The 22,069-nt window shown below is 42.8% G+C and overlaps 2 protein-coding genes across 3 annotated transcripts in view; both read right to left on the reverse strand.

The window, feature by feature from the left end:
* The window catches only part of pex7 (peroxisomal biogenesis factor 7), a 33,500-nt gene extending 22,484 nt beyond the window's left edge, over nt 1-11,016 (reverse strand). Inside the window, exons 1-7 of one of the 2 annotated variants that reach the window (XM_055884775.1) lie at nt 10,671-11,016; nt 10,308-10,365; nt 10,023-10,176; nt 9,718-9,795; nt 9,459-9,570; nt 937-1,043; nt 419-532 (exon numbers count right to left, since the gene is read on the reverse strand). In XM_055884775.1, the coding sequence (XP_055740750.1) occupies nt 419-532; nt 937-1,043; nt 9,459-9,570; nt 9,718-9,795; nt 10,023-10,176; nt 10,308-10,365; nt 10,671-10,776 (729 nt within the window). In that variant the 5' untranslated portion in view covers nt 10,777-11,016. Of the gene's footprint in view, nt 1-418; nt 533-936; nt 1,062-9,458; nt 9,571-9,717; nt 9,796-10,022; nt 10,177-10,307; nt 10,366-10,670 lie in introns of both variants that reach the window. The other variant, XM_055884774.1, reaches the window with a different exon arrangement.
* A 2,331-nt stretch (nt 11,017-13,347) lies between these two features.
* Nucleotides 13,348-16,732, reverse strand: LOC129825053 (hairy/enhancer-of-split related with YRPW motif protein 2-like). Its single transcript, XM_055884777.1, has 5 exons — nt 16,457-16,732; nt 16,004-16,082; nt 15,722-15,805; nt 15,484-15,565; nt 13,348-14,964 (listed from the first exon to the last, which is right to left on the reverse strand). The coding sequence occupies exons 1-5, from the start codon at nt 16,537-16,539 to the stop codon at nt 14,291-14,293; spliced, it is 1,002 nt and encodes a 333-aa protein (XP_055740752.1). The 5' UTR covers nt 16,540-16,732; the 3' UTR covers nt 13,348-14,290.
* Nucleotides 16,733-22,069: the final 5,337 nt, after the last annotated feature.

The following is a 22,069-nucleotide window of genomic DNA, read 5'->3' on the forward strand; positions in this document are numbered from 1 at the left end:
ATCTGCAGTGTTTCAAATACTTGTTCTCCCCACTGTATCTACCTCCATCACTCCAGTATTCCTGCACATGTAAATATGGTATTGGATCTGACTTTTTCAACATTTCCTGTATATAGTATGCTTGCTTACTTACTAACTTTGTGTATTTCCTATTCTTATTTCTTATGTGTTTTTTTTCTAGTAATACATTGTTATTGATTATCCCATTGTTGGGTATTGAGTTTGCAAGAAAGGCATTTCACTGTACTTGTGCATGTGACATTAAAACTTGAAACTAACAAACCAAATATTGAAATACCGTTATGTAAGGTCAAGTAAAAATCCAAACCGGTCCGTGCATCAACAACGGTATATAGTCAAATACGGTTTACCGCCCAGCCCTAGTATGGTGTATGGTTGAGAAGGAATGCTACATTACCTTTACTCTTCGTATGGCGTAGGAATGGCCTAGTAGGCGTGACAGAGGCTGCCGGACATTCCGTAAGTCCCACACACACAGGCTACAGTCCACTGCTCCGGTTACTATTACATTCTGAGGACAGCCCAGACAGATTGGGTTAAACAAGTATCCCAAACGTACATACTGTACTAACACAGGCATGTATTAACTGTAATTATAATTAGGGGGAATTCATATTAATCTTTATGGCAAGAAATGCTGAAGACCTTTTACAACCTATTAGAGGTCTTCTCACATATAAATATGCAATATCATTAATAACAATGGCAGTGAGGCTAGTATATGGCAGAGGTGATTGTACAGTATCTCTGTTCTCAATCCCAGAATGGGTTTTATTCATGGTTGAAGCGTTGGCATTTTAAACCTAAATGTCTTTAGGTCCACTTCATAAACTCCTGCTTCCAAGCGTCAAATTAAATGTTTTGGGTTGAGGTTTTAACAGTGGGGGGCTGTACTGCAGTAAAGTACCTCGGTACCTGATCGTATTTGCACCAGTCACAGCTGAGGATCTCTGCCTTGTGGGCTGGGATGGCCAGCCTGCACCTCCCTGTCTTCACATCCCACACTCTCAGCGTCCCGTCCCCTGGTGACAAAAACAAGACTAGATTCAGGGTTGAAGGGTCACAGACACAGGCAGCCATGCTGTTCTAGTCATGACTCACACTTCCACAGTCAACTGTACCCACACTCAGCCTCCCTCCCACAATCTACCACAGGGTTTTGGACCATGACGCTCATTTCAAGGGCCAGCTCTCCCTCCAGAGTGGAAGGAAGGCAGGCAGGCAGCAGCCCCCATTCCCCCTGGCTCATCCTGGATCAGATACAGGACCAGGGACATGGGAATGTGGCCCTGCCTGCCAAGGGACTGCGACACTCATCGGCACAACGACAGCCAGATGGAAGCATTTTAAGAGGGTCTGGACAAGATGCTCTCACTACCCACCTTCCCTCCCTCCCTCCATCCCCCTCCCTCCCTCTCCTCTTTCTTTAACACACACACACACACACACACACACACACACACACACACACACACACACACACACACACAGACCCAAGCTGGAAGGGGCTTCCTGGTGAGATTGTTTTTAGGCCACTCCCTCTGCAGTCTGCAGTGAATGACCTCGGCCGGGTGTTCAGTGTCTATTACAAGTATTAATGGAAACCTGCTGCGTCAGCTCCACAGCCTAATGCCAACTTCACACCATTTCACCCTATACCATACTACAGCATAATACTACACTACAGCATACTACAATACAGCAAAATCAAGGTTTACATTTGGAAAAAAATTGCATTTCCCATTTAGTCCTAAATCTACAGCTTAAATATGAATCTAGAGGCTTAAATATGATTAAACACTTTATACCTGTACATACAGGTATAAAGTGTTCAATACATGTTATTACTGTGTATTCATTTGTGATATTTGAAATTAAGACGTATTTTTCAACTCTGCCATTTCCATTGAAAATATGTTTCCATACTGTCTCAGCATTGGATTAATGTGGTTTGAAAGCAACCCTCTAGACATTCTATAATGAATAGGTGGTCTATTCAAAGCAAAACACTTTCCCAGCCCCATGCCATTTCCATGGAACACATGTCTTGCAGCAGAGCTGGGACAGTAAACCCTCAATTATCGACACCAACCATACCGATCACATATAGCAGGCATTTTGCTGATATTGTTCATTGCGATAAATAGCCCGTACTAGAGAAATGTGAAGTTTGAAATGAAATACGTTTGCTAACATGGGTGATTGTTAATGTGACAATGTATTTTTTTAATTGAACCTTTATTTAAACTAGGCAAGTCAGTTAAGAACACATTCTTATTTCCAATGACTGCCTACCCCGGCCAAACCCAGACGACGCTGGGCCAATTGTGCCCTATGGGACTCCCAACCACGGCTGGGTGTGATGCAGCCTGGATCACTTGATGGCTACAACCATCAAGCTAGTAGTGCTAGTTTAAAGGATAATAAAATAAAAACTGTGGAGCATATTAATGTTATAAATATATTGTTCTATTTATCATTATGTCATCAATTCAGGCGATTTATCGCTATATGGATTTTTGTCCATATCGCCCAGCTCAAGCTTGCAAGTCAACATAAGGTCGGGTAAATGTGGTTTGAAATATGTCCAGTCATTCTGGAATAAAGAGTTGGTCTGTTTGCAGCAAAACACTTCCACTAATTAACCTCATTGATCTGTGGTCATCCACTTGGAAGAGCAACTCATTGTATTGTAAAGCAGTGTGGAGCCGGTCACAAGGCATTGCCTTAACTTCTTTGGCATCTCTTCTGTGAAGTCCATCTAATTCTGTGAAGTCCATCTAATTCTGTGAAGTCCATCTAAATTCGGAAAAAGTCATCCAAATCTAAATTTTGGTGAAATACATGCATACTGAGCTTTATTCCCTCTGTCCTAGTCTGCACTGCATCACAGCATCATTCTAAACCACATTCTGTAGCTCTCAATGTCATGGAACACTGGTCACTTTAATGTTTACAAACTGTTTTTTTTTTCATATGTATATACTGTATTCTAGTCAAGGCCTATCCTATTTAACTATTGCTGTACATATACCATTCCATCCTACATATTCGACAGATATACCAAACTGAACAAAAATATGAACGCAACATGTAAAGTGTTGGTCCCATGTTTCATGAGCTGAAATAAAAGATCACAGAAATGTTCCATATGCACAAAAAAGCTTATTTCTCTCAAATTTTGCACACAAATTTGTTTACACCCCTGTTAGTGAGCATTTGTCCTTTGCCAAGATAATCCATCCACCTGACAGGTGTGGCATATCAAGAACTGATCAAACAGCATGATCATTACACAGGTGCACCTTGTGTTGGGGACAATAAAATGCCACTCTAAAATGTGCAGTTTTGTCACACAACACAATGCCTCAGATGTCTCAAGTTTTGAGGGAGCGTGCAATTTGCATGCTGACTGCAGGAACGTCCACCAGAGCGTTTGCCAGTGAATTTAATGTTAATTTCACTAGCATAAGCCATTCTGATAGGCTGAGCCTTGCTCCCCTGTGGGTGGCCCTGAAGTGGGTGGGCTACGCCCTTCCAGGCCCAACCATAGCTGCGCCCCTGCCCAGTCATGTGAAATCCATGGAGGCCACTGTGTTTTTGGGGACCTTCAATGCTGCACACATTTTTTGGTACCCTTCCCCAGATCTGTGCCTCGACACAATCCTGTCTCGGAGCTCTACGAATAATTCCTTCGACCTCACGGCTTGGTTTTTGCTCTGATATGCACGTTCAACTGTGGTATCTTATATACAGTGCATTTGGAAAGTGTTCAGACCCCTCGACTTTCCCCAAATTTTGTTACAAATGTATTGAACATAAAAAACTGAAATATCACATTTACATAAGTATTCAGACCCTTTACTCAGTACTTTGTTGAAGCACCTTTTGGCAGAGATTACAGCCTCGAGTCTTCTTGGGTATGACGCTACAAGCTTGGCACACATGGATGTGGGGAGTTTCTCCCATTCTTCTCTGCAGATCCTCTCAAGCTCTTTCAGGTTGGATGGGGAGTGTCGCTGCACAGCTATATTCAGGTCTCTGGCTTAATGGCTTAATTTTTGCTTTGACATGCACTGTCAACTGTGGGACCTTAAATAGACAGGTGTGTGCCTTCCCAAATCATGTCCAATCAATTGAATTGACCACAGGTGGACTACAATCATAGCAAAGGGTCTGAATACTTATGTGAATAAGATACTTCTGTAAACAAATGATTTAATAGATTTTAGAATAAGGCTGTAATGTAACAAAATGTGGAAAAGGGAAAGGGGTCTGAATGCTTTCCGAATGCACTGTACACACACACACACACACACACACACACACACACACACACACACACACACACACACACACACACACACACACACACACACACACACACAGTCAAAAGTTTGGACACACCTACTCATTCAAGGGTTTTTCTTTATATTGTAAAATAAAGAATTGTAGAATAATAGTGAAGACATCAAAACTATGAAATAACACATATGGAATCATGTAGTAACCAAAAAAGTGTTAAAAGTGTGGCTTCAAAGTAGCCACCCTTTGCCTTCATGACAGCTTTGCATACTCTTGGCATTCTCTCAACCAGCTTCACCTGGAATGCTCTTCCAACAATCTTGGAGGAGCGAGAGAGAGAATATGGGAGTTCCCGATAAGCACTAATCAGCAAGTGCCAGCATTGCGTGCCCCCCCCCCCCCCCCCCCCCCCCCCCCCCCCCCCCCCCCCCGGGGATGTTGAGCAGAGGCTGTGTACGTTTTTGGTTCTACAAAGCTGTATTTTTAATAACATTCAATAATCAATGAATTGCATTCAATCTTGCACCATTCGATCAATTATCAGTTGTAAACCCGATTTGTAAGTCGCTCTGGATAAGAGCGTCTGCTAAATGACTTAAATGTAAATGTAAACATGTATTTTTTCCTTTATATGCTGCCTGATCTATTTTGCCTGTGAGCACATGACAGACAGTTGTTGGTCAGAACACATGTCCATAGTCACCGGAAGAGCGCGTACTGTATTAATCCTGCTGTAGAATTCATTACGGCCAGCAGGTGAAACAAACAACCAAAAAAATAACGAGTCACTCAGAAAAACTAGTCATGACTATCGAGTGAGTAAAAAGAGTCATTCAAAAATAACGAATTGTTCGTGAAATGCACATCACTTACCCACGTGTGGCTGCTTTTAAGGAACACAGCTTATATAATATAGAAAACGCAATCATACATTTATATGGCACTGATATATCCCTAAAAAACCTAGCCAATCCAGAGTTTGCGTAACCGAGTGTGGATTTACTGTGATTTTGGAAAGCTGTAAGGCAGCTTTGACAATACGCAGTTCTAGATCAAGTGTCTAACTGCAGGTTCTGGCCTCTGCGGGTGTGGGGTTACCACCAGATCTCACTCACGCCGCATCTATTACCATGTACCCCTGCTGAGGCAGCATCCTGCAAACCTCTCTCTTCCATCTCCTCTCGCTCCCATGGACCAATACAGCTGTGCTGTGGGATCTGTGTACATGCCTCACAGCCCTCCTATTGATTTTCACCAACTTCTCATTACCTGCTTGGTAACACCTTCAGTGTCAAGGTTTTAAAAGGAAAAAGGGGACCTTCCATCAACACTTTGCTGTGTGATCATAGCTAATGGCTCTCGGGGTAGGCTGCCTTACTGAGTGAGATGCAGAGAGCGAAGGATAAGATACAGGGTCTGATACAGATACAGGCCTACCAGGGTCTGTGTGTGTGTGTGTGTGTGTGTGTGTGTGTGTGTGTGTGTGTGTGTGTGTGTGTGTGTGTGTGTGTGTGTGTGTGTGTGTGTGTGTGTGTGTGTGTGTGTGTGTGTGTGTGTGTGTGTGTGTGTGTGTGTGTGTGTGTGTAGTGGGGTGAGGGGGCTAGCCCCTGAAGCTTTGGTAAAAAATGTCTCACACACTAAAACCATTGTCTTCACAATTATTATATTGTTCTACTGTGCCCCCTTCATGGCAGATCAGGGGATCATGTGCAGCGTATATTAAGGATGAAATACGCAACATCATCATGGGGTAAAAATCTGGTACATTTGACCAGATGTATCATATTTTGATATCAAATCAGCGGCGATCACCAGAACAGATACGATTAGGCCTCCCGGGTGGCGCAGTGGTCTAGGGCACTGCATCACAGTGCTAGCTGCGCCACCAGAGTCTCTGGGTTCGCGCCCAGGCTGGGCTGGGTTCGCGCCCAGGCTCTGTCGCAGCCGGCCGCAACCGGGAGGTCTGTGGGGCGACGCACAATTGGCATAGCGTCGTCCGGGTTAGGGAGGGTTTGGCCGGTAGGGATATCCTTGTCTCAGTATGTAAAAATGTAATAAAATGTATGCACTCTACTGTAAATCGCTCTGGATAAGAGCGTCTGCTAAATGACTAAAATGTAAATGTAAAAAATGATTATGTGATTTCAGTCAATCTTCACATACACTGAACAAAAATATAAACGCAACATGCAACAATTTCAACATGTTTACTGAGTTGTAGTTCGTATAAGGAAATCAATCAATTGATATGAATTCATTAAGCCCTAATCTATGGATTTCACATGATTGGGAATACAGACATGTATCTGTTGGTCACAGATACCTTAAAAAAAGGTAGGGGTGTGGATCAGAAAACCAGTCAGTATCTGGTATGATCACCATTTGCCTCATGCAGCACGACACATGTGCTTCGCATAGAGTTGATTGTGGCCTGTGGAATGTTGTCTCAATCCTCTTCAATGGCTGTGCCAAGTTGCTGGACATCGGCAGGAACTGGAACATGCTGTCGTACACGATGATCCAGAGCATCCCAAACATGCTCAGTGGGTGACATGTCTGGTGAGTATGCAGGCCATGGAAGAACTCTGACATTTTTAGCTTCCAGGAATTGTGTACAAATCGCTATGACACGGGGCTGTGCCTTATCATAGTGAAGCATGAGGTGATGCGGTGGATAAATGGCACAACAATTGGCTTCAGGATCTCGTCACGGTATCTCTGTGCATTCAAATTTCCATCAATAAAATGCAATTGTGTTCATTGTTCGTTGCTTATGCCTGCCCATACCATAACCCTACCAACACTATGGGGCAGTCTGTTCACAACGTTGACATCAGCAAACCCCTCGCCCACATGACACCATACACACTGTCTGCCATCTGTCTGGTACAGTTGAAACCGAGATTCATCGGTGAAGAGCACACTTCTCCAGCGTGCCAGTGGCCATCGAAGGTGCGCATTTGCCCACTGAAGTCGGTTATGATGCCGAACTGCAGAAAGGTCAAGATCCTTGGTGAGGACAACGAGCACGCAGAAGAGCTTCCCTGAGACAGTTTCTGACAGTTTGTGCAGAAATTATTTGGTTGTTCAAACCCAGAGTTTCATCAGCTGTCCAGGTGGTTGGTCTCAGACAATCCCGCAGGTGAAGAAGATGGATGTGGAGGTCCTTGGCTGGCATGGTTACACATGGTCTGCGGTTGTGAGGCCGGTTGGAAAGTACTGCCAAATCCACTAAAATGACGTTGGAGGTGACTTACGGTAGAGAAACTAACATTCAATTGTCTGGCAAGAGCTCTGGTGGACATTCCTGCAGTCAGCATGCCAATTGCATGCTCCCTCAAAACATGAGACATCTGTTGCATTGTGTTGTGCGACAAAAGTGCACATTTTAGAGTGGCCTTCTGTCCCCAGCACAAGGTGCACCTGTGTAATGATCATGCTGTTTAATCCGCTTCTTGATATGCCATACCTGTCAGGTTATCTTGGCAAAGGAGAAATGCTCACTAACAGGGATGTGCGTATGAAAAGCTTTTTGTGTGTATGGAACATTTCTGGGATCTTTTATTTCAACTCATGAAACATGGGACCAACATTTTACATGTTGCATTTATATTTTTGTTCAGTATAATTCCCCCAACTCTTACAAAGGTAACTATCCCCTCTATCAAATCATTGTTATTCATGATCTTTGACACGTATCTGACTAGTAATAGGCCTACAGCATTACCTTATAAAACTACATTTTTCTGATACATCTGTAAAAAGAGAGTAGATTAATAAAGAGTAGAGTAGATTCATAAACCGATAAACTTTTGTGTGTTAAATTTCGCACACAGAAAAATGTTACTATTGATACATGAACCCACTTAACCCAGTGAGCATATTTTGGGCAATACTTGAACACTTAAACATTTTTAGATGTTCCTTACACCCAAAAACAATGTCCTTATGACATCCCATGACAATTTCTTGCGCGCTGGGATAGTACAATGGATTCACATCTTCTCTTGTGACTACTGAACTTTCCCTGGCTGAACACTGGAACACAGACTATGACAAGACAGCCACTTATAAAAGAAAGTTATGGCAGAGCAAACAGAGCCTGGTTAATTCTGATATGGTCTCCACAGAGAGGCTCTGATACCCATCAGTGCCCAAGACTTATCGGTGGTGACAAACCCTGTTAGCACCCGGCCCTAGAGTGCTGCGACTGGAAACTGACTGTGAGAGGGAGGACGCTGTAGGCCAAACGGCTCATGTTTAGATAAGATCACAGTGTGGCAGCAGTCTGTGAACAGAGGAACATGCATCTGTTTTCTAATAGAAACAATGTCATGTTCACGAGCAGCACAAGAGCACTGTAGGTCACATGATCCAGATAGTTGATGGAGATAAGCGCTCATGCTAAATGCAGGTTAAGTCCATTGATCTTTTGTTAAAGTCAATTTGTTAGGTTGTAACATACAAAACCTATTTTCTTTGAATGTTTAAGAAGCACAGATACTGTGGATAGTGCTTGATTGGCCCTCTAGCATAACATAAACAGCAATAATAATGAATGTAGGCCTTAACCTTTTAGAAGCATAAGTTACTATATTCTACTCTATAATTCAGAATTTAACAATAAGAAAATACTTACTATGAAAAGCTACATCTGAACTGATTAACAGCAGTTGTACACTGCTTCAGAAGCAGAGCGCCAGACCAGTAAATCAGAACAAGAGCTTTAGTGACACCATGTGGTTATAATAAGGCATTACAAGCAATTGCTGGATTTAAAAAAACCTGATTACAAATCAAATCAATTGTTATTTGTCACACGCGCCGAATACAACAGGCAGACCTTACTGTGAAATGCTTATTACAAGCCTTTAACCAACAATGAAGTTCAATAAATAGTGTTAAGAAAATATGTACTAAATAAACTATAATAAAAATGTAATAAAAAGTACCAATAAAATAACGAGGCTATATACTTGGGGTACCGGTACCGAGTCAATGTGCGCGGGTACAGGTTAGTCAAGGTTGATGAAAAAGTCACAAACCTTGATCAACCTAGAGAATTTAAATTATACTTTAACTAATGTAATATCCGAAGCATTAGTGACCAAGGGAAGTGTAACTGTACTCACCTGATGCTGAAGCAAAGCACCCTGGGATGTGAGGAGACCACAGTGTGCTGTAGATGACCCCTTCATGACCCTGAAGGGTGCAGAGCGACTGGCCGCCACGGCTGAGATCCCACTGTTGGAACAACAACTCCACTCATAAAACAAAGCCATGCTATTTTTCATATCAGTGTGTGTGTGTGTGTGTGTGTGTGTGTGTGTGTGTGTGTGTGTGTGTGTGTGTGTGTGATGCAAATACTACCACCACCATTTTGAAACACACCACTTTGGCTGTGCGGTCCCATGAGCCTGACACCACCAGGTTCTCCTCCCGGGTCTGACTCCAGTCCACGGAATAGACCTGGGAGAACAGGAAGTCCATCAACTAAAACTACACTAGCAGCAAATGTGTCACATATGATAATGCATGGACCAGTAGGCTACAGTGATAACATTGTCATTTAGTAATTATACTGTACTTACAACAGTATTACAATGACGTATTGTTAGATGGAACCCTAAAATTGAATGCTTATAATAGTTACATTGGTAATATGATGATAAGCTCATGCAAGGTAACAAGGCTACCTCTTGTGTGTGCTCTTTGAGCACCTGCAGTGGCCCGGGCTGGGGGTTGGCTGTGTCCCAGACCTGCAGAGACCCATCTCCTCCTCCCGTCAACAGGATATGCTCATTACTTTCACTCCACGTCACGTCAAACAGACCATCATTCCAGTCAAAACTACATGAGACAGAGGTAGCAATACCGGGAGAGGATGCATCAGCGTAGTTGTTTCAGTGACTGTTGAATGTGTGATACATTGTTGTCAAACTGTGTCAGTATGAGAAATTCAATGTTGGAAAGTTGATTACCTTTTCACAAGAGAGATCCCGGTCTCGGTCTGCTCCAGCACAAGCAGTGTCCCACATCCTTGAAAACACACATACACACACACACACACACACACACACACACACACACACACACACACACACTTCATTAGAATAAATGCAAGTAAGCATTGCATTAATTTGCAACAAGTTATTGGTTTCATGACCACACTATGGCACCCAGCTAAAAACAATGGCTGTCATATTGTAATCGCCGACAGTAACCCACAATAAATACACTCTTGCAGTCTCGAAACTCTCAACCCGTCAATCACAATGTGACGTTGCTACTCGATTTTGTGGTGACGAGATTAATTTATTAAATAGTCTACACCGTTTATTCACCTGCAATTCCATAATACTGGGATGTCGCACACGCCAACCGTGTTGGAATAAACGGTGATATCTCCACTGCATAGCCGTGTCGAGCTGGGAACTTGAATGTCTTCATAACCTTTCAAGTTGTTTGGTGAGTTGTACTATGTCACTGCGTCGTCAAACAGAGCAACACTTGGTTGTAATGTTTAACCTGACCAAAATAGTTGTGTGCGCGCATAGTTTTATGAAAATACAATAGTCTACAACTTAACAAAGCTTTATTAATCAGGAACATAAACATATCTTGTTAATAAACATACATTTCTAGTGTATGGTCTCCACACTTCCTCGTTTGCGAGATCACCACGGAAGAACAAAGATCACAAGTCTTCTGATTGGTGAGTGATTTCTTGCAAGCTCCTCATTGGTCGAATGGCTTTGAGCGCTGATTTACTGATCCCAAATCAGCCCTTGTGTTATTTTTAAGGGGCTTCGATTAACCTCACCCGGGTGCCCGTGTAAGAGTGTTTTGCCCGGGTGAAAGTTGATTGCATTTATTTTGGAACCGGTCTGACTCCCAAGCGTGAGTCAGGTGCCCCGTTCAAAGCTCATGGCGAAGTCGGCACAAACAAAGTGACGTAAGAGCATGTGGAGTAATGAGTAAGATTCTGTTTTCACATGCAAAATGGATTGCTATTTAGCTTTATCTGCCTTCCCAATGAAAACGAGTTTGACAATTCAAACATGTATTTTATGGAAAAGAGATGTAGCCTATGTTTATGGACGATGCACCATGCTGACGATGCACCATGCTGTCTTGTTGACAAAATGAACGAGCGGCATAGATTACTGTTCGATTTGAGAAGGAGCTCCTCTCTACCGTGTTTCGCCCTATGACATAACGGGTCTTTGCCTGTTGCCTCACGGTTCAGCATAATCGAATCCGCCCATTATGAGCAAAAGGCTGACCACATACTGAGGCTACAACTTTAATAATTGTATAGAACCTAGTCATATATATATTTTATTTTCTGAGTTCTCTATGGTCCAAATTCATGTCTATGGATTGGATAATGGGTATCCAATGGTTGAATTAATTTCATCACAAGGTGGCGACATTGCCGTGGGTGTCTGCAATCACTCACTTGAACGTATCAACCATCTTCTACTTTATGTAATTTAAATCATCTTATTTGTCACCTGTAGTGTACAATTTAAAATGGTTAGGTTTCTTTAGTCTTGGTCTAGTTATTGTTTTTTTGCTTGGTAACTTTATATGGTGTGATAAAACTCGCTGAAAATAATCACAATAACTATTTTAATAATTCAAGAAAGTCACTTGTTGCAACTTGATCACAAATGTTTAAAATGATAATAACAATTGTATGACTTAGATCATTTTGTTGAGTGTTTGGCAATTCAGGTTTGAAGTACAAAGTTAGGTATTTAGGCCTCCTTACCTCGGCTTCATTTGAAGATATTTAATCAGTCTTAAATCTATGTAAGAACATGAAATCCGTTGAGTTATCAATGTGATTTTCATTTTTGGCGCATAAACTGGTAAAAATATTGTTATTAGGCTACGTCTCAAAAAAAGGGCACATTGATAACCCAGAGATGATGCGTAGCGTCGGACACATTAAACTGATTAAAAAAAATTCACAAAATAACCATAATGATATTGAATCGATAAACATTAGATTTAATACATTCTAAACGATGATGATGAAGCCTACTAAAAGGTGTGCAGACCAGCCCAGGCTAGCCCACAGCATCGGCCATTTGACGTTTCTGTGGTTCATGTGAGCCTTTGATTTATGACAGGACTTCAAAGCGCTCGCCCCGGCGTGAGAACCAGTCCGGAGCAAAGCATATAACCCGCGGATTTATGACCGAGCGCTGTTCCCATGATTGTCGGTGGGCAGCAGGCGCTGTTTGTCGTAATCCCCATTCACTTGGAAATGCTGATACTTTTTCTTTTAAGGAATTGAATGGTGTGACAGTGATTTACTAATGTAAATCTTTCTAACAGACCCAGGATAAAGAGAGTGGATTAGGCCAGCATAAAGATCCATCTTGGGAGGAGTGACCAAAGTTGTTTTGCCTTTATACTTCTGTTCCAAACCAGCGGTTTGTCAGGGTTGTTGATACCCTGCATTCGCGTTGACAAGTTCTTTCTCCAAGGGAGAAACGGAACCAGACTCTTTACAGATTCTCTTTTTCCCCCTTTGAATACCATTAAGCATTGCCATAAGCTAACCAATGCAATCAACTAGAGGTGCAGTCTAAAAGTGACACAATAGACACATGAAATTGATATATTTTAAAACGTCAAGGCCTATAGGTCCCCGTAGTAGATATAATTACAGAATAGGGTGAGTTTTTGATGGGAAAGGCTAGAGACATTTTGGTGACTGATTTACAACTCTGTGTGTAGGCTACCAGACAGTGCCAGACGGTGCCAGTTATGCAATTGTACTTATGTGTGTCTCTCTTAGGGAGTTCTGTTTTGTCTCAAAAACAAATAACAGGAAAGATGAATATTTTCCCTCACCAAAAGACGGAACATATACTTTGTGGTCTTCAATTTGTGACTTGTAAAAAAAATAGCTTTTAATATGGTACTATAGTATTGGCAGTGGCACACACACTGGTTCCATTGATCTGTGGTGAAACAAAGAAGAATATACTCTGAGTGGCCAAATATTCAAAAAAATGTTTAATCAGTGACATCTATAGAGGGCTGTTTGCATAGAAACCGGTTATATAAAAAGACAAGTTATAGTAGTATCATTGAACTGCAGTTGGAACCGTGATGTGATGTGTTGTTTTTGTACTTTCTAAAGAAAAAAGCTCCTGTCGTGTTTCCAGCAGCAAATTGAAGTGCATCATACCAAATATGTCTTCCTCTACCTTCAATATAGCTTCTAGTTCATCTAATATTCATACATATTTACAAACTTGTTAGTTCATGGATTTGATTAGATACACACTACATTGATTCATGTGTTGCCTTATTATCTCCAAAACATTTGGTTCTTCCTCCAATGTTCTTCATTTGATTGATTGGAGCAACTCCAAACTAAAGACACTGCTTTGTGATTGTTAATCACACTATTTTCCACCAAGAGTTGAGATCGAAGCAAAACAAAACTTCTGCTGGATCTCGTTTCCATTTCTCAAATTCTGAAAATATTGCTGAATTAAACAGCCAATGTTGGGGAAACACATGCTCTAAAGCAATAGTGACAGTGAAGAAAATTATGAAAACAAACTGACACTGAAGAGGGAGAAAATGGAGTCTAGAGAGGTCTAATTTGAGTGCTGTTCTTTAATAAAAATAAAACATTAGTACATTTTAAGTGGATCTAATTATCCTCTCTCTCTCTCTCTCTCTCTCTCTCTCTCTCTCTCTCTCTCTCTCTCTCTCTCTCTCTCTCTCTCTCTCTCTCTCTCTCTCTCTCTCTCCCATGAGAGAGCTTGCATGCATGTGCTCTGAATTTGCACACAGCCAGAAATGAAATAGGCTGTCGGAATAAAAGTCCATGGACACAAAAAAAGCCATAGTTAATAAAACATTATTGTTCCTTTATCTGTATAGTGTGGATGACCTCCAGCCACACTGAGACCTTGTAAAAGTCGAACACTTAAAAGGCTCCCACTTCTGTTCCCCAAGGTCTGTATGGTTTGCTGCTGCCCTCTCGGTCTCTGCTTTGCTGTGAGGTGGATGTGGTGGAAATGGAGGGGCACACAGCTGAAGCGACCATAGATGCTGTGCTGCTCACACTGTGAGGTGTGAAGATGGGGAATCCTCCGGGAAAGGACAGGGGGAAAGTCTGGGCCGCAGCAGCAGCGGCCGCCGCGTGAACGGTGGCCGAGAGCGACAGGAGGGAGGTGGAGAGTGGGGGGACGCAGGCTGCCACACTGCCATTAGAGGGCGCCCTGTGAGAAGAGTCAGTGTGGGCGAAGGTGGCTGTTAGTAGGGCCGAGCCGCGCTGGGGCACCTCCACAGACAGTCTGCTGGCGGCGCTGTCTGAGGAGGGCAGTCCACTCTGTTGGAGGAAGGCGGCGGGGAGGGGGTGGAAGGCTGCGGCCCAGTGGTGAGGGGGGAGCACCTGCTGGTGGTGTGCCATGGATGAGGTCATGGCAGCTGCCTCCCTCTGAGATGCGCAGGTGCTGAGGTGGGATACCAGGCGCACGCGCAGGGGGTCAATGCTGTCTAATCCCTCCACAGAGCTCAGGTACCTGGCCACCTCCGTCAAACACTCCCTGAAGCCCACGCTCATGAAGTCCATAGCCAGGGAATGGGCATCAAAATACCCTAGAGAGATAAACAGACAGAGGAGTGACAGTGAAAATATGAATGCCAAGCAACTATAAATACTGCCGGTCCCTCAAACGAGCTGTAATGTAGCCAGCAGCTGCTGATGGGATTGAAGACTAAATGGTGTGGGATGGATACACACTGGTCCCCTAGGCTGACCATTAGGGCTCCGGCTGTGCCTCCAGGCATAAGCTTAACAGTCTGGGATTGTGCTGGGATGATTGTATGTTTGTTTTGTCTCCCCAGTGCACCCGTTTTTACACTCGCTGGAAACTCCAAACAAACCACCAACAGGGCAGCCTGTGAATGCAGCCTTCTCTCCTCCCACGGATTTATGAAAGCAAACACAATGCAGGGTCAAGTGCTCCTTTTGTCCCAGCATCGCTTTCCCACGAGTTCAACCCTGCCATTAGCATTGATTTCCACTCCTTTAATCTTGTCAAAGGGGTCTGCTTGCAAGGATTTCACTACACAGTATGGCAGAGAGCAGTTAGAAGCAGCCAATGAACTCCTTACCTTTACCGCCAGTGGTCTGCAGCATCTTTAGGTGATCCACTGTCATCTGCAATATTTCTGCTTTCTCTAATTTGGCAGAACCCTGCAAAGAGCAACAGGATGTATGAAGCTTAAAACTCTCATAACTTTTTACGAATAAAAGACAGACAAAATGACCTTATCTGTTATTGTTTTGATGAAAATTAAACTTTTGTGTAAGTTCCATTTAGAAATCAGAGCGGATATAATTTAAACTCACTTGTTTTTCAAATGCAGTTGGAACAAGTCGACGTAACTCTGATAAACTATTATTGATTCGATCCCTCCTTCTCTTCTCGATGATCTGGGATAGACAACTATATTATTGCATACTTGAAAATATAACAATTCAAGGCCTAATAATAATACTAATAATAATGTTAACAATAACGTGACAATAATTAAATACATGTTTAAATAATAATTAATAACTAATACAGTAATGAATAATAAGCAATACATAACAACAATGATGGTAATAAACTACTCAATAAATAATTACCCCTCTTCGTTTTTTTCTTGCCATAACTTGGGTTGTTGTTGTTGGGGAGCCACATCTAATAAACGATCCATTGCTGTGCCTGCATGGGACAAACATAATCTATATGTTTTACTCAAAATAATATTTTTATTTTGCGAATGAGCAATTATCCAAAACCACACAGTTTACTGTGTGTAATTTATGCATAAAACACTCATGTATCCTGCACTGGTCAAGCAAGAGTCACCTATATATTCAAAATACATTGGAGAGAATTCTCCAAAATTGCCAGGATGTGTTCACGAACCACACATCAAGGTGAGAATTTGCACTTGTCACCTGAAGGTTGACACCAGAATAAAACGTTTTCACTTTTGCTAAACTTTTCTCAACTTAACGTTTCATCAACGTTTCCCATGTGGCGCACACGCGGAAATGTGGCTAATCTAACCCAAATCATTTTTATGAACTTACCCAGAATAATTATTCTCACTGCCAACATCAATAGTTTCATCCATGTCGCTGTCAGAAGTACTATCCTCACAAGGCCTCTTCATGGTGATGGCGAGAGTATGTCTTTACTAACGTCTCAGTGGATCGGTGCGCGGCCAGGTAGACTGATGACTGGTGCCTATACAATTCCCTCTGTACAGCTTTCCCACGAACCGTTGGAGCCTCAATCACTGATGCAGGGCAGCGTAGCCGCCTACGTCCTGCTTGGGAACACCCACAGTAGAAAAAACACGCCCCGAGCCACTGAGCAATGACTAGAGAGAGGTTTGTGCTGCGGCGCTGGTCCAAATTCCCTAGATAATTGGCCCTGCCCAGTTTTAGTCGGCCTACTGTTTAAAACACCCGCGGGCTGCGGAAAGCGCGAGAAACTGTTTACAGCAACGCGTACTGTGACAAAACATACACAGGACATAGCGCACTGTGTCAACCATAACAGAACACATATGTATGGCAGGGAATAATCAATTAGGCTACAGTAGCAAAACCGTTAGATGAACTTGAAAAAACGAAGCAAAAAGAGTGAATGAGAGAAAAATGTAATACGTCTAAAAAAAGATAAGAATAAAAACAAAATAGTTAATTCATAAACATAGAGTCTGTGTTAATGTTGGTGAAATCCTCAGTGAGAAATTAATTCCTCTGAGCAACTACTCCCCCCTCTCCCCACCTGAAACCTATTCACCATGACCAAGTAGTTTCCTAGTTATAGGCCTATATGGAAAGATATAGTGATATACTTTGGAATAATGTGTTGAATAGTTTTCCATAATAACCAGAATAAATTTATTTTCATAATTGAGCACATTAGTCTATGACATGGCTGACAAAGGGGTGGTGTGTTTGAGAGAAGTTAGATAATCATAGGAACTTTTTAAATGGTGACACTGAACATCCAGATCATCAGCAATCCTAATCTGCCCCCAGGGAGTGGAAGGAAGGAATGTCTATCTGTCTGTAGTGTGTATGACATCATGGACTTGCATAGAGAATGTCAAGAGTCTACACCTGGTCTTGAACTGAAAATGTCTACTCAACATCAAGGACTATAAAAAGAGTAGATGGAGACATGGAGGAGCCAAGAACATCTGATGTGAGCTCGGGGAAAGAGATTTTTATGCATCTGTTTAATCTGTTCAGAGATATGCCACTATGGCTGCGTTTACACAGGCAACCCAATTCTGATATTTTTCCCACAAATTGGTCTTATGACCAATCACAGCAGATCTTTTCACATCAGATCTTTTTCAGAGTTGATCTGATTGGTCAAAAGACCAATTACTGAAATAAAATCAGAATTGGGCTGCCTGTGTAAATGCAGCCTATGACCCAAAGCAGAGATGCAACAGACAGGGAGTGCTGTTTGGAACTTAATTCAAATACATTGGGATGAAGATCAAATAAAACACAACTTGAACAAAATGATTACATTGTAAATATAATTGAGGATCCAAAAGAAAGAAAGGAAATATTGAATCAAAGACACATTTTGCTTCTTGTTTTAAACACATTGCAGTTCATATGAGAAAAGTAACTCACTACAAGAGGAACACACACACACACACACACACACACACACACACACACACACACACACACACACACACACACACACACACACACACACACACACACACACACACACACACACACACACACACACACACACACATGCGCACACACACACACACACACACACACACACACACACACACACACACACACACACACACACACACACACACACACACACACACACACACACACACACACACACACACATGCGCACACACACACACACACGCACACACACACACACACACACACACACACACACACACACACACACACACACACACACACACACACACACACACACACACACACACACACACACACACACACACACACACACAATGAATTGGGTCCCCTGCCAGTTGGATGCTCCAGCTGTAGTTAGTTTCCTGGGTTAAACAGTGAAGACAGCGCATTGTTTGGTGCACAACCCCCCTCCCCTCCGTCATGTGCCTAACCCCTGGTGGTGGGTAGCACAGACTCCCAGGCAGCCTGCCAGTGTGATGACTCGTTCCCACAACTCACCGCACTGCAGTGAAACCCAATCGTCGTGTGAGATGCAGCCAGGAACACAGGCTGGGCTGGTGTGACAGGGAGGTTACCGCTAGCCAAGCTTCGCCCCCCACTGCCGACACCGTTGCTCGTAACCCTATTCTTCACATTGTTTGTGTTTGTTGTTTGCCCAACTGAACACACATGATCTAAAAGCTTATAAATGCACCACTTCCATAATGGACCTGGGCAACTTTTGACCTTTCACACGTTCATTTCTTTTTCACAACTTTGTTTCAACAAAGAGGTGGACTCTTTGGTGGGATCTTTAGTAAACAGGTTGTTTTTATTTCTGTTTGTGAAATACATTAATAAATAACTTCAACTTAAGTCAAACCACACTACTAGAGGGAAAGTACTGTATCTTAGTAAAATAGTACAAAAACTGAGCACTCAAAATCATTTAAAAAAAAGTGTCCTTATTTCTTCGTATTTCGTCTCTTTCTATCGCCATCAGTGATTGAAATGCTACAGTGGATTTGCACTGTGACCATGGTGTCCACACTCTTTACCTCTTCTCTTCCTCCTGGGTCTGAGAGGCTGGTCTCTACTCCCCACCTCACTCATCCACACCCACCTCCCGCTGAAGATAGGCCAATTGACCTGTCAGCACCCTCTCATAGCCCAGTGCCCTGCACAAGCTCTCTCAGGTGTGACCCAGGGAATAGAGGAGTAATTAAAACATGTGCTGTAGTTCTACTGGGATTTTCCCTACCAATCCCTCCCATGATGAGAGTTATCCGTACAAGGGATTTCAAACCAGTGTGTTACTGGAAATGTATTCCTTTAACATGTTTAATGACTAGTTGCAATCAAACCGACCACATTTTTCTAAGGAAATCCATAACAATATAAGGTCACAAAGACCCTTGCAAATTATTTCAAAGGCAGTTTTGGTAATATAATTTGCAACACAGGTGGCAACGTATTAGACAATTCATTTCACGTGTCCTCCAGATCCTCCAAAACAGTGTAAATTGTTGAACGTTTAATTTGCCAAAAGGGGATTAAACTTCCATCTCCCCCACCTTAATCTGTTTGTTTTCACGTTCCATCCTTGGGAGATAGAAAACAAGAGCCACTGATTAAAACCCAGGATATGACTTGAAAATATTAGTTGAAATATGTCTGCCATCGTCGAGTCTCCTTGACGGTGTCTTGAAACAGTATGTCTGGTGTCACCTCTTAGAATAGTCTGAGCATGAGGCTGGTCCAGCCTTGGGCGACGTGCGCAAAGGCATAATGTACTGTGTGTGTGCATGTGCGTGCGTGTGTGTGTGTGAGAGGGAGAGACTATGTGTTTGTGTGTGAAAGAGAGATTGTGTGTGTGTGAGAGAGAGTGTGTGCACATGTGTTAGTGTGTGTGTGTGTGTGTGTGTGTTTTTGTCCTCCATTCCTATGCAGGAGGAAGAATTCTCGTCGTCCCAAACATACTTGCTCCATCCTCCACCCTGCCCCATGCTCCAGCCCCTGTGCCATGCGATGGGGCCCCGGCCCCGTGTGCCATGGTATCAGTGGTTCCCAAGGCTGCCCAGCCTGGGAAAGGCTGTGTGGAGTCGTTCCAAAATCAGCATTACATGCATTATTGTTCTTAAGCTCCCAGAGTCCCCAGCACACAATGAAAACAACAGCAACAGCCACAATATCAAGCCCTCCTCCTAACACAAGGCTGCCCCTTAGTCACCTGCGAGCTGCCTTCTTCAAACAAAGTTAACTGCTTCATGGTAACAGACGCCGTTACTGGGGCCTCCACTTCCTGCGCTCTCTTTTCTTGGGCTCAGACAAGGACGTCCCCTCTCGCCACTCCCAATATGAGTGAAAAACAAGTGGATTTCTTACAGAATGTGCAATAGGCTACAGACCTTGGATCTACTGAGTAAATCCAATACTTATGAAGGGAACTTAGAGCTGTGACTGTTGCCTGTATCATTACTTTATTATTATATATTTTTTTATTTAAACTTTATTTAACTAGGCAAGTCAGTTAAGAACAAATTCTTATTTACAATGACGGTCTACCAAAAGGCAAAAGGCCTTGGGGGCTGGGATTAAAAATAAAAAAAATAAAAAATATAGGACAAAACACACAACGACAAGAGAGACAACACAACACTACATAAAGAGAGACGTAAGACATTAACATTGCATGGCAGCAACACAACATGACAACAACATAGTAGCAACACAACATGCCAGCAGCACAACATGGTAGCAGCGTAAAACAGGGTACAAACATTGTTGGGCATATAGATTCAGCCCCATAAATTGTCCACTAATATTAAAAGGATTTTAGACTTTTGTTCTGGGTGTTTATAACCGGCTGAGACCAATAAATGAATCCGGCACATTTCAAATCAAAACATTAGTGTATATCATTACAACAGGTTTGCTAAAATACACAACCAAGCACTATCCAAATAATCCAGACTCATCCTTATTGTTGTCCAATTTGTCAGAGACAAACGACCCTCTGTTTATTCTCCCTGAGAGTGGGAACGAGCAGTCACTGTGACAATGCCCTGGGCGGGCGGACTCCAAACCTCTTGACTCCAGAGTCATATTATAGGCCCTTTATTAGTGTTTAAGGTCACAGAGAGACAAGCAAGTGCATCCTATATCAGGAAGCGCTGTGCGTCTCAGGAGTGAAATAGTTGGCTTTTAGCTGGAGCGGCGGCCGTGAGTCGGATATCCTGGGAAGCGAGAACATGGCAGACGGGGCCCAGGCGTCGTACAGGCCATCGCTGGAACAAAACGGCACAGAATAATAGGTCCCTTCCTGCCATTCACCCTGTCACGCTGCTGTATTTCGGCCTTTTAAAAAGCAACACGTCTGGAGTTCCCCCTCGCAGGCACACGCTCAGAGACTCTGTCCAGCAGCCCACAAATCATCCCCACATTCTAGATTGACATCTCTTAGTCCAGATAAGGTGTGTCCAGATTGCATCCTTCATGGGGTATGAATGCATGTTCATACCCAGAGAAGTCTAATGCTTGAGGACGGGTACATTCACTTATCTGGTGTTATAATGTTTTTTAGCAGTGAGAGAGCTTTGGCATCCTAGTGGAAGAAGTGGTATAGAACATATTTATAGACATATTACAGACAGGTGCTCCACTCCACTGTTTCTATTTCCTGTCTAGTGACCTGAGTTTCCTGTCAGGATACATGCTTTAGGAAGTATTGGGTCTCCCTACTATGTCTCCAGACCCCATTGTCAAAACCTCCAGACCCCATTGTCCATTTCACCTTTGAATTGTAGTGGCATCCCTTGCCAAAATTAAACATTTACGGTGTTCTTTCAAACTTTAAAAAATAATCAGTTAAACAACTGATTGTTGTTTTTACCTCTAAAAGAAGGAAAGGAACAACAAATTGATGATTTCTGATCACATAACCTACGACCAGACCCACTATGCTGTTCAATGATCCTGGTAAAGGTTGCCCAATGG

This window comes from Salvelinus fontinalis, chromosome 27 (assembly GCF_029448725.1).
Source record: "Salvelinus fontinalis isolate EN_2023a chromosome 27, ASM2944872v1, whole genome shotgun sequence".
NCBI classification, from domain to species: Eukaryota; Metazoa; Chordata; class Actinopteri; order Salmoniformes; family Salmonidae; genus Salvelinus; species Salvelinus fontinalis.